Raw genomic sequence first — 13112 nt, forward strand, 5'->3', positions numbered from 1 at the left:
ATGAAGATTTTGTGAATCTAAACAGACTGAAGAAACGCTATGTGAAAGTCGAAAGTCGAATGAAGACGTGAACGATTCAAATCCAATGCAATGCTTATGAAAGAGTCCAAAGACCGCAAGGCAGCAAAGAACAAACCTCATTTTTACAAAGAATCATTATTTCAGTATGTTCATCTCGTACATCACGTTTCAGACACATGTATTGTGACAGCAGTATAATGTAGATATGAGCTGCAATAACGTTTTTCTGTTTGTTCTCATGACCATTACCTTTTGCTTTAGTTGCCATATTTATCCACAGAGTAAAACACTTTTGTTAAAGATGAAAGATGTCACAGCAGTTCTTCTGATTTTGTCATCACATCTGCTTCCTGTAAGGAAGTGGAAGCCAAGCAAATCATCACTTTCTCAGGTACTTTTTCAACGCATTGAAAAATAAATCACAACTGTTCATCATCAATGAGTCATGGAAAAACTTTCTTTACTTTAAAAAACTTTATTAGAATTGTACCTCTTAACTTACCGAGGCTGAAGTCGTATCATCAAACTAAACTGTTACATATCTCATTTCTTCATAAAAACACAGCAGGTGAAAGCAAAAAACTTCCAAAAATGTTTGAAGCAAACTATTCACTGTCATTCACAAATGATTTCGAACTCCTAAATGTTAAGCTTATACCATGACTGCAGCTGTCAGTTTGCTATTATAGTTAAGAATAATTACACAAGGACCACTGTTATATAATTAATTTTATTTATTTTACAAAGTCAACGACATGTAGCAGAGAGGCCTCGAATTTCCTCCTCCTGCTGCTGCGGCAGGTATCCTATACTGTACATGTGACTACATGGGATTTACAAACTTGTTAGTTTGAGGTAAAGGGACCAACAAAAAGTGCAGGTTTGGTTAAATGCTTCGTAAGCATGTCAGCTCATGTTCACTGAACACTTTACATCCATGGAGCCATCACAGAGGTCTCCTTCTGCACCTGCTGAACAAACAAAAACAAAAGAAACAAAAACAGAGTAAGCAAACAAATATATGTTCTTTAATGGATGCATTTATGTAATTATTCACATTTGGTTCGCGACTTAAATACGAAACAATGCATGTTAACATGACTATTAATTACACAATGATTACATTGATTTGAGGAAATCTTATTAATAAAGATGTTTATACTCTACATCAAAAAGTGCTGCATGAACTATCTTAATGAGAGCTCTCCAGTCTTTCTTTATAGCAGACATACAACATGAAATCCTCTATAGGATCATCACAGGAACATTTTACAGCAGGTAATATAGAAATGATTAACTAACAAATGATGAACTAGTGATGAAATCAATCAGTGCTTTTTCACATCATTATTATTATTATTATTATTATTGTATAGTCTCCTATCAAAGATACAGCGATTTAAAGCTTTAACATCATCATACAGTATTAGGTTTCAACTGTTAAAACTGTGAAATAATGACATACACACACAAACACACACATCGTGAAAGGTTTCTCTTGAAACCAAGGCTAACATCTGTTTACCTTGTTTAGCTCAGGGAAAAGTTCTTGAATGGCGATGTCCAACAGCACATATGTCAGCTGAGAGGACAAAAAGCAGAGATGAGATGAAGAGCATTAAGGCTGACACTACAGGTTGAGTGAGACTCGACTTCACTTTCAGTGAGTCATGACCCATCGCATCTTCTCTCAGGTCATTTTTTTGTCTAGATGAGATACATGTTGCAGCAGTGAAGTACAGACATGCTGGGAAAACGAGGAAAGCACTCTACACGCTGTGTGTGTGTGTGTGTGTGTAACCCCATTTACACCTGCTATTAAAATGGGATCTGTATCCGTTTACACCATCGGGATAATAAAAGTTCTGATCCTGCCTTTGTGTTTACACCTGGTATTTTTAATGCGTTCTTGTTCTCCTCATTGAGATCGGATCTCTGTCCTGTAGAGCAAAACCTGTACTTGAATAATAATAGGTCGTTGAAAATCAGCCCAGACTCCCTTAAAACGTCATGTTATTTTATGAGTTATTGAGTTAAGAGAAACATTACAAAGTTTGTGAAACGCTGTTGAGAACAAATTCCTAACTGTTTGACCCATCTTGTAAATTCAGCAAATGTAATGCATTAAGATATTCCTTTCTTTGTAAAATATTGGGTCAGTTTGGTCAGTGTGTTGCAGTAGTGGCTGCAACACACACCATCACACACTGTTATTTTTTTTAGTGTATGTCTGTAACAGGGCGTTTAGGACCCAACCGCAGCACCACCAGAACACGGGTATATTGTTTGTATCAAGAAACAGTCACAGGCAGGTTAAGATCCAGGAAGTGCAACGTCAAATTTCAGAGTCTCTTTAAGTGTTTGGTGAAGCGCACACCAAACAGTACCAGGTGAACAAAGATCCAGGAAGTGCAGGGTAAAACTCGTGGTCAGAGACAAAGGCTGAGATATTTACTGGGGAACAGGAGAACAGACGGGGTCAAAGGGAGGCAGATTCGGCAACGAGAGATCAGTCCAATTGTAAATGTTGGATAGTCTTGCATGGAAACAAAGAACAGTCTGGCACTGATACCCTGTTCACACTTAGGGAAAGCATATGTTTTCATGCGGTTTGGCCTCTCATTTACACGCAAACAGAGTTTTTTTTTCACGGAAAACATGCATTTTTAAAAACTCCGGCAAAAGTGGAGATTTCTGAAAACGCCGACTATTTGTCTGCGTGTAAACAGGGTTAAACAGCGTTTTAGGTTCTGAAATGTCACAACATGCGACTGAATACTTAACGTCATGTGAGCGACCTGTGTTTACACTCGCACCCATAGGTTTGACCTAGTTATGATGCACTCAACAGCGTATTTATCCGGGTTCATGTAAACAACAACATTTTTGAAAACGATGTTGTGTGCACGATGTTATTTTTGAAAGCGGAGGGGCCAAAATATCCGTTTTCAAAAATACCCTGCTACGTGTAAACTTAGGCTGAGTGAGTGTGGGAGAGCAGCTACACTGACTGGGATTGAATCTCAGGTGTGTGATCAGGTGAGTGGACAGGTGGACGTGGCTCGCAGGGGAGTGAGAGTGGAAAAGTATAGACTGAGCATGTGAACAGATGAAGGCATTGCTTTTATTTTTCACACAGTTCAGTTCAATAATGCATCTTGTAGTAGATGTCCAATCGTTAATTAGAGGCCTGTCTCTTTCAGCCTTCTTGCTTGCTCGCTATTTAAATTACACCTACCTGTTTGTTGAGAACTGGCTGCTGCAGTCCATCGAAGAGGAGACGCACTCCCTCATACTTGGCCTCTTCTCCGATACATTTCCCCAGGAAGTCTAAAGATAAAGATAAATGGCTCATGAATTTTCCAGCCGACACACAAAACGGACCACTTGTGTTCACGTCTGCACATTCGTATCGTGGAAAAGCGGAAACGTCGGCAGCAAGGTGGTGTGTAAATGACAAAACGCTACCTGGAGGAAGTGAATGAATACCTGGAATATAGGTCATCATCTCCTCGAATGTCTTCTTCGCCCTCCTCTGCTTGTCTTGAGCCGAGCGGGGCGGACTGCTCTCACAGAAAACTGTGTCTACAAGGGCAAAGATTACATCGTTTCACCTCGTTAAATCAGCGCGTCTAAAGGAACAGTCCAACTTTTTTTACAACTTTTTTCCCATGACACCACTCTCTTCATCACTGAGCTGACTGCGTCATACCTCTGAGCAGGGTGATAAGTGAGACAAGCCGGTGCTCCTCGACTACCTGGTTCAGCTTGTACTGAAGGTAGTAATCTGTGTAGGCTTCCAGTGTGTTCTTGAACAGGATCCTGCCAGTCATTAGCAGGTGGTGCAGCCAGTCAGGAATGTGGAAGATGACTCGGCCTGACGCCATGAAGAAGGGGAGAATGATGATGACAGAGAAAACGTGTGAGTGAATAACAGGCTCTACACCAGGTCCCAATTCTGCAGCAATGCCTTGTTCCTGTATTGTTTTTAATACCTTCTATGTTCTGTCTACTTTTATATTCCTTGTATTAGTGTAAAGCATGTTGTTGTTGAGGAAAAATGTTGTGTAAATAAAGTTATTATCATTACTAGATTTGACTGCTGTGAACAGTATTCAGTTTCATAAATACAATGTGCATCTCAAATACACAAATCATCACAATCATAATGCAAAGTAAACGTCCCACAAAGTAAATGGTATGAGTTTAGCTGCTGTACATAAAGTGTTGTAGAAGACATCTGCTTTTGTTTTTGCTGTAATCAGCTATGATCATGAAATATGGAAGTTGATCATTTTTTATTTCATGCTTACATTTTTGTATTTACTCAATGAAAGCTAATATGTATTCTTTGGAAAAAAAAAACATGCATTTTAAGCTGCTTTCTTTTCATTTTTCAAACTGATAAACTCTAACTAAATGCATTCAATAACAAAATGAGTGTGATAAATAACAGGTTGTGATGAAAACATTGCAATAAACAAGATCAAACTTACCCACATACATTAAGTAGTCATACACCCCTTCAACAGTGATCATTTCCATGAAGTAATTCTGATTGTGCCTCTTCTCTGTCATCTCAGATCGGTTGGCGTTGTTTTTGAAGAGGTCATTGAAGAGCTGGCAGAGAGGGGTTCACATCCATTTTTAAGACTGAAGTCCATTTAAGAGCACGGTTGTACAAACAGTCAGATCAGATACACATGAGAAATCAAACTGATCCTTAAATCACATATCTCATTCTGCCCAAGGGCAAAACAAAACAGGAAGAATGTCACCACTGACACAAAAGTCTTCATTTTAAACATTATGACACGAGGTTAATTGTGTTCATCCCTGCATTTTGAGGCGATGGCACATTTGTTCCAGGACTTCAGTGAAGCGGGCATCAATACGGCCAGAATGGGTTAGACTGTGTTTAAACAGGTCAAGGCCTGTGAAACCTTTCATGATCTCACCAATTCAGCCTCTGACAAGCTGTCAAGTTAAATGCTCAAAGCCCCTTTTGGCCAAAGGGGGGGTGGGGGGGGGGGTGGTGGTAACAAAGCAAGAATTTGTGAAGTATTTTTTTTTTTTAAATGGGATAAAATTTGGTGACCCAGACTGCTGCAAAAACACATCACTGACATGATTTTTCTCACATTGTGTAAATCAGACAAGAAAAATTAAAATAAGCAAAAAGTCTCTCTTTACTTCCATAAACTTCCTTCCTTCCTTCCTTATCTGAAGACAGCTGAACCAGCTGAGTGCAGTTCAAAGCAACTTCCATTGTCATAACAACAGAAACAAAATAAGCAGTTCCTACAATGATGTCTTGGCAGAAGCTAACCGTAACTTAGCTCTGAAAGCTGTCTCTAAATCATTTAATTGGAAAGCTCGGCTGGATTGTGGCTTTTTGACCAGAAAGCAATAAAATGGCAACCGACCAGTGTAAACAGCTATCAAACTAAACTTGAGCTCCAACTGTACTGAGAGGATAACATCCCTGAGGACTAGTCTTGCAGGAAGAGACTAAAAAGACTTGAATCCGAACCTTTTTATCATTTTCCGAGGTGGGGCTGAGGATGGTGAGCTCGGGGCGGCTGGGTTTGGGTTTGGGGGATTCACAGGAGTTGAAGAAGGACTGGATGAAAGGCTCCAGATGCTGCCCTTTCTGAAAGCACAGGACACACTCTGTTTCAATGACAGCATTTCCCTAACAGGTGTATATGTCATACACACTTGTTTAACTGACTGCTGTGGGTCTAAGAAACCCAAAAGTGACAGCTCAAATTTAGAGTGATGTGACGGGAAATGTTTTTACTGTAGAGCGGTGAGATACGGAGAAATGGAGCATTCCCAGACCACACACACAAACACTTGCACACACACACCATTAGGAGTGCATTTCTTACCTCTTTTATCAGCTTGCTGGGAACTGACTTAATGATTTTCCCTGTGAAACATAAATACTTTATCTCAGTGATGTATTATTCTGTCACATTTTGCCTCTGAAACACAAGCCAAGGTCAGCCTGCCCAAACATTTTCACAGCGTGTTTGACATGTTCTGCTGCTCAAACATAATCCATCACACTGCGCTTTGTCACAATCATACTGTACCCAGATTCACGTCAGGTAACATCTTGTCCAGGAACTGAGACTCCATACTGTGAGGGGACAGGAAGTCGGCGAGGAGCTGACTGTTGCTCAGCTCTGGATGCTGCAAAAGTTTCTGCAAAGAAACATGGAAATTTGTTGTAAGTCATGTTCATGCGGATCTTGAACCAATGCTGGGACTATGAATACATCAGACCAGGGCTGCCCAGAGTGGGCCCCCCTTAGATTTGGCCCACCAGATGTCTCTAGTGAATCTAAATTCCTGTTTATGCTTTTATTTTTGTGATGTGAAATTGTTCTTTTAAAATACAGGATCCGTTATGATTACTTATTTTTCATGATCTGAGCACTTTGGGTCGCTCAATTAAAGGACCAGTCTGTAGGATTTAGTGACATCTAGTGGTGAGGTTGCAGTTTGCAGCCAACTGAACACCCCTCACCCCTCCCTTTCCAAGCGCTGAGGAGAACCAGCCGGAGGAGTTCAGGTAATGTAAGACCAGACAAGGTCCTCTCTAGAGCCAGAGTTTGGTTTGTCCACTCTGGGCTACTGTAGAAATATGGCAGACTCCATGGCAGACCTACTCCGTGTGTAGATATAAAAAGCTCATTCTAGGGTAACCAAAACACAACCATTCTAATCTTAAGAGTATTATGCAATAATGAAAACATTATTATGAATATTGTATTCCAGTACTGCCAATACATCCTCCTAAATACTAAAGACTGGTCCTTTAAAGGAACAATAGGTGTTTGCTTTTGGCCTGTGGCCCACAATTTACTTTCAGTCTTGGCTCTCCAAGGGAAAAGGTTTGACCAGCCCTGTAGTAGAGATTAGAAGCAAAGCTGAGTAAAAGCAAGTACTGTTCATTACTCTCGTTGTTATGTGGAAAAATTCAATCACAGATGTTTTACTCATTTTGCAAAGACACGGCTTCTAGTTTTTCAAGAACCACGCCTACGGTTTTATGTTCTATAGCCACTAAACAGAGCTTATATTGTTTCTGATCACTGTTCAACAAAATATCGTATTTTTTTCAAATTAATTTCCAGTCTTCAAGGTAGACTTGTCTGTCCATTAAGGCTATAAAAACCAACATTCAGAGACTTGAAGCTTATTCTGTGATAGGGAGTCTATCACACGGAATTCTTGGACTGCCTTTTGGCTGTTCTAATGGCAAGGCTCCAGGGATGGCAATGCCAGCCTGTATGAACAACTACTGGAAGGATTTCCATTAATTTTTCTACAGACTTTCATGTTCCCCTCGGGATGAATTGTAATAACCATCAGGTCAGACCTTTAATTATGCAGGACTTTGGTTTATGACCAAATTGCTGCAAAATTAAGTCCCATCGGCCTCAGCATTGCAAATCTTAGCATGCTAACACGCTAAATTAGGATGCTAAACTTGGTAAATATTACAAGCTAAATGTTAGCATTTCATTCAAAGCGGCACCATTGTGCCACTGAAGCGCAGTCTCACAGAGCTGCTAACACAGCTGTAGACTGGTTTTTTGTCAGTTATCATCTTTTGGAAATGCACTTTCGAACTGGGACCATATAAAGTCTTTCCTTGGTGATGCATTCAAGGCCTCTCCAGTTCCAACACATCTGGGATTTGTGAGTGAGCTGCTGAAAACTCCATAAATTCATGAGTTATGTTACAGGAAATAATTCTCAGAGGACGAACAATGCACAGATCTTAATCACAACTGCAGAGTCTGGACTGAAACGTAGCAGCTGCCCTCGCGACAACCAAATGAGACAGACATCATTTCTTCTCTGCCGCGTTCTCACCTGTCGATGGTCCTGACATACAGTACGTTTTGTTCTTCGCACTCATGTGTTCCTGGAACAAATGCTCATCCACTGAAACAGTTCCAGTCTAATCTTGATGTCTGGACACTTGAGTGCTGCCTGTTCAGCCAGATGCATCCAGTGGAAAGATTTGCCGCGCTGTGTATATTCATAGGTGTGAGTACAGTCTGTGTGGGTGTGTGTGTTTGCATGAGAAAGTGAAATTATCTGCTATTTCAGACAAGAAGTAATAGTAATATGTCCCTCTCATAAGATTACTTGGGTTAGGGTGCTACTTTCTGCTTAATGGACTTTAGAGAACATCAGCAGCTGCTTTGTATCCGTCCTATTCCACTCATATATGCAGAAGACGTGAGTCTGACATTTGAACTGACCAGTGCATTTACTGGACAAACATATGAGTCCACTTTCATTGTACAGAGATTGAATTTACAGCTGTGTGGTTGAATAATCTTCATCTCTCTGCACAGGAACATTGCGTCATCAGAGGTTTCATGTGAAATCCAGGCTCATCTCGAGACCCATCAAACTGTATCGAATATACGAGTTCAGAGTCAAACATCTACCTGAAGATACTCCTGGAACTCCTCCCGCTTCGATGTGAGGAACTCATAATTCTTGGGCCCGATGATTCTTTTTGAAGGCAACTGCGCATCTGGAAAGGAACCTACAGAGAGCGTAAGATTTCACAGAGGGGATCGCTCAGAAAATTATTCAAAGAACAAGCTTTCACTGCCTTTTTTTTACTTCGACAGGAAAACAACTTCAGTTTCCAATGTGAGTCCCTGAATGACGCAACATGGCCATAAAACTTCTTTGACTCCTAAAATTAAGGTCCACTTGGAAGAAATGTTCTGTGAACCCTCTGGCATTCAAGAGAACATTTTTTGGTGATTAATTCCTTCTTTTCGGCAGAGAATGAAAGAAGAACAGTGCACAGGCCCTCTAGTGCAAACAAGAGCGACAATCTGCAGAAAACTTACCATGAAATTCTGTGAGCTTTGATTCAAGGACGTAGAACTCCAGATATCTTCTGTACACAGACCAGTGCTCAGTCTCATGTCCCACTACAGACACACACAAACAGGGAAAACATACAGGAAGTTCAGCAGGTTAGATCTGCTCTCAGTTGGCATCACTGCCACCCGAGGGAACTATGCGTTCTGGCAGCGGCAACAGGAAGTCAGAGGTAACTGTTTCAAGTTCAGCCTCCATATTCCTGTTATGTAACTGTCAGTGAGCTGAAGCTACTCTATGAATTCTCATACCAAAGACCCCAAAAAGGAAAAAGATTAAAGTTTTTTCTTCCGCAGCTTAGAACATTTTACAATTTTGTTGGACATTTTGGGACAAGTGATTAGTCTTTCGTATCTGATAGTTAGACAAAAAGATTGATACCACTCCCATGTCTGTACGGTAAATATGAAGCCCTAGCAAGCAGCTGGTTAGCTTAGCTTAGCATGAAGACTGGGAGCAGGGGCAAACAGCTAGCATGGCTCTGTGGACCAATCACCATTTAGTCCAAATGAGGCAGATCAGCTGAGTCTTTTTCCAAACTTAATTTTGTTTTTTGCTTATTTAAACATCTATTTCTAATGTTAGAGAGAAATACTTCAAATCTGAAACCAAGTTTTCACAGGCTTTTAACATTTCTGTGAACAAGAACACATTACTGGTCAAAGTTTTACTCTGAATGCAAAACTCCTATAGAAAAGGACACTGCAGCTCAGTCTGAAACTGCAGAGTGACCTCTGTCAGATGACAGTAAGTGAGACAGAAGGACGGCCAGCTGAGTCTCACCTGCCTTCCGGTCGTTGCGCTCTACATCGATACAGAACACAGGAATCCTCTCCCTCTTCACATCGTCGTCATAGAAATCAATGTAAGGGATGGTGATGTTCCAGGCCGAGAGGTTCCGGGGGGTGCTGGGGGTGGAGGCTGCCTCCATGGGGGAGTCATCCTCCAGCACCATCATCGCTTCCTCCACCTTGAAAGGGAGGAAATGAGAGAGGTTAAGGTCGAGTAAAGGGGGTGTTTTTGAAGAAATAGGTTGTGGTCAAAACTCCTATTAAAATGAAGGTTTTTTGACTGTTTTTTGTTCCAGGCTGTTTATTTCTTGGCCACTTTAATAAGAGTGTCTGTGGGGATTGACTTGCTTTTGGAGCCAGAATCAAGTGTCGTCTGCGTTAGCTTCATTTTTCAGCCCAGGAGGTTGCTGATTGAGGAAATCATTAAATATATTCTTTTTGTACTGTTTTCCATTAAGCATATGTCAAAAAGGATTAGCAAATTACCCCATTCTGTTTTATTTGTTTTACACACCGCCCCAGCTTTTATGGAATCAGGGCTGCACAGTGTCCACCAATCAAATTTACTGTGAAGGAAATGAGTCTTTATGGCCAGCATGATCTACTTAAAGTGAGTACAGAAAGGGGAATTAAAACAATGCTTCCAGACAATCAGCAGGTCCTGTTTTACTGCACCAGCTGGAAGTTGGACGAAAAGTTACCGTATCTGTACTTGTAATCCCAAACAGCATTTTCATTTGCTGTATAAAAGAAGTCATAAATTCAGAACTGTAATCACTAAACACACTGTTACAGTACTCTCAATCAAAACCATTGCCCTGAGTCTAACGTGTTTTGTTCTTTGAACCCAACAAAACTTTCTGGCACTTGAGCATACGAACTCCTGCTGCACAGACATGCACGGCTAAAACTAACAAAACCTTTTTTCATTCATTTTCCATTTCATGTAATTGCACAGCCCTAAAAAATGGATTTTAATATGAGACTGAACATAAGTGATAAAGCTTCAATGGAGCTCCGGACTACTGGATATGCTGTACTTGATTACGTTAAAACATTGCACAGAAAAATGTTTTGTCAAACGAGCAACAAAGATTAACAAAATTGAGGGAGGCAGTGAGAGTGTTTAAGGTCAACAGGTTCCTCAGAACAGCACAATCTCTTTCTGGAATCATGTGAGTTTCTTAGGAAGCCAGACCAGCAGTGATCCAAGACTGAAACCTGAGATACCATCCAAACTGAAAACGCTGGAGTTGACACGTGGGAAGTGTGGCTTTCTTTAATTTACTCACCATCGCCCTCAAGTGGTAACTACAGTCACCACGTAGAGGAGGGCTTCAGCTTCAGTCAATTTTACTTTTTGCAGCAACTTAATTTGTTAAGAAAGAACCAAAACACAGATTTTGAAATAAAGTTCTGAGTCAGTGTGTAGAATGAGGACCACACTGAGGACTACATCTAGACAGAACAGGAAACTACTGCTCTGTCAGCATTATAACAAACACTATAAACCACCTCAAAATGAGTGCGTGGAATATTTTCAGATCAGCCTCACCATATCGTCCTCTCCCTCCACCAGCCCATAGGATGGCAGCATGGCTCCCTCCATGGTTGTGCTCTTGAACACTCCTTTGATCTTACTGCCAATGCGACTGATCCCAAAGGACTCGCCCCTCTTTGACGTGTTCCTGAAGGCCAGACAGGGAGATTATTAGACAATGCGCGATGGAGGAGACGCGCATGGCTTCAGCAAAGCGCATGCAGCCTGAGAGAAGGGACACAGACAGAGCCATAGAGGAGAGGACGGGAAGCAAGGAGCAGCGGACTGAGCACCGGTATCATGACAGTACAATGGGGAGAAAAAGCTAATGTAGCCAAACCCACATCACAGCCATCTCACAATGAAATGCCTGGGTTCTTGTTCGAAGGCCAAAAGCAAACACAGCACGCAGCATTGAGCAGTGATTTCATGAACAGATGTCTAGTTTGAAGGAGATCACAAATTTTAATGATCACAAAAATGTTGTATGATCAGTTACCAGCCAACCAGAACAGGCATAAAACATCAAGGGTGCTCTGTGTGAGTGCCTGTTAGATTAGGTGAAATAAAAAGCGCCATATGACACAGGGCGATACACCCAATACAGGAGGAACTGAACATTGAAAAGTCACTGCATTGTCAAAAACAACAGACAAGTCTGTAGCCTAAACAACACAACAAAGTTGGAGGAGGGACACATGATAAATAAAAAGAGGATCCCATGCATCGGTCCCACCATGCAGGCGTCTGGTTGGGACTGGGGTCACGTAGGGGTCAAAGTGAACAGCATGACATCACACTGAGTGACCTGTGGCACACAGATGGACCCTGACTTACTTGGGTGATGAGTGGCGGTGGGATAGCGAGCCGTATGGGAAGGTTGTGAACGTGGACTGGGCATGGAGGGAGTTAAAAGATGCAGGTGAAGAGCTGCCAGAGGCGGTGAACAGTGAGGATGGGGACTCGGGGCTCCAGTCCCAGGAACTATAAGCAGAACAGGGTCACGTCCCCATGGGCAAGAGGAGGGAGAGGATCGTGGATCATACCAGGGCAGGCAGAATGGTGGTTACAGAATCAGAGTGGACATACAGTCACAGACGCAGCACGGTGGAGGCATTACACAGATGGAGTAAAGGGCGGACAGACGGGCAGAGTGGAAGGGGGGTTACTGAACTGCAGACATGGAGGGAGCTGAGGCTCGAAGTCGGTCAGTGTTTAAGAAATGGAGTGCCAGTAAGAGCCATTATCTGCGATCACTTCTGTCTCCTCTGAGAGGCACGATTCATGCTGCTTTGAAAACTGCCTTGATTGTTTTCTTAACCAGAAACTGAAACAAGGTCCTTCCTGAAGTTCCCCTGATGTTTCATTTTGGAATTTCTGAGGCAGGCAAACCAAAGTTTGAAAAATGTAATGAGAAGATCATTAAAAAATAGAGCTTAAACCTTCCAAAAACTACAACGCCGATACCGAAAAAGTTGGGATGCTACATAAGACAAATAAAAACAGAACGCAATCATTTGCAAACAAACTTTACCGTCAAGTTTCATGAAGTGTTCCTGTTTCCATGAAGTAACATCCTTTATACAATCATGTGTTCACAAAGCGGTGAACCTCACTCCATCCTTGCTTGGGAAAGGATGTGGGATCATGATACTATCAAGTATCAGTGTTGTGTGTGAGTTATCTAGTATCAATCATGGTACTATCACCTGTTACCATGATCCTGTTCACCTGCGGAATGTTCCAAACAGGTGTGTTTGGAGCATTTAGTTGCTCCTGTCCCAACTTCTTTGAAATGTGTTGCTGCATCAAATTCAGAATAAGCAGAT

General features: G+C 41.6%; 1 protein-coding gene across 8 annotated transcripts in view; it reads right to left on the minus strand.

Annotated features, from left to right (window-relative positions):
* Positions 1 to 13112, minus strand: part of LOC139341967 (sorting nexin-14-like) — a 97176-nt gene that overhangs the window by 75926 nt on the left and 8138 nt on the right. For 2 of the 8 annotated variants that reach the window (XM_070978743.1, XM_070978746.1), the window contains 14 exons: positions 12121 to 12267; positions 11299 to 11431; positions 9736 to 9922; positions 8919 to 9002; positions 8502 to 8602; positions 6123 to 6234; positions 5916 to 5956; positions 5555 to 5674; positions 4518 to 4641; positions 3734 to 3898; positions 3511 to 3606; positions 3260 to 3351; positions 1547 to 1603; positions 738 to 989 (listed from right to left, as the gene is read on the minus strand). In XM_070978743.1, coding sequence (XP_070834844.1) covers positions 951 to 989; positions 1547 to 1603; positions 3260 to 3351; positions 3511 to 3606; positions 3734 to 3898; positions 4518 to 4641; positions 5555 to 5674; positions 5916 to 5956; positions 6123 to 6234; positions 8502 to 8602; positions 8919 to 9002; positions 9736 to 9922; positions 11299 to 11431; positions 12121 to 12267 — 1498 coding nt within the window. In that variant the 3' untranslated portion in view covers positions 738 to 950. Of the gene's footprint in view, positions 1 to 737; positions 993 to 1546; positions 1604 to 3259; positions 3352 to 3510; positions 3607 to 3733; positions 3899 to 4517; positions 4642 to 5554; positions 5675 to 5915; positions 5957 to 6122; positions 6235 to 8501; positions 8603 to 8918; positions 9003 to 9735; positions 9923 to 11298; positions 11432 to 12120; positions 12268 to 13112 lie in introns of those variants that run through there. The other 6 variants (XM_070978744.1, XM_070978742.1, XM_070978747.1 and 3 more) reach the window with 4 other exon arrangements.

This window comes from Chaetodon trifascialis, chromosome 14 (genome assembly GCF_039877785.1).
Source record: "Chaetodon trifascialis isolate fChaTrf1 chromosome 14, fChaTrf1.hap1, whole genome shotgun sequence".
Classification (NCBI taxonomy): domain Eukaryota; kingdom Metazoa; phylum Chordata; class Actinopteri; order Chaetodontiformes; family Chaetodontidae; genus Chaetodon; species Chaetodon trifascialis.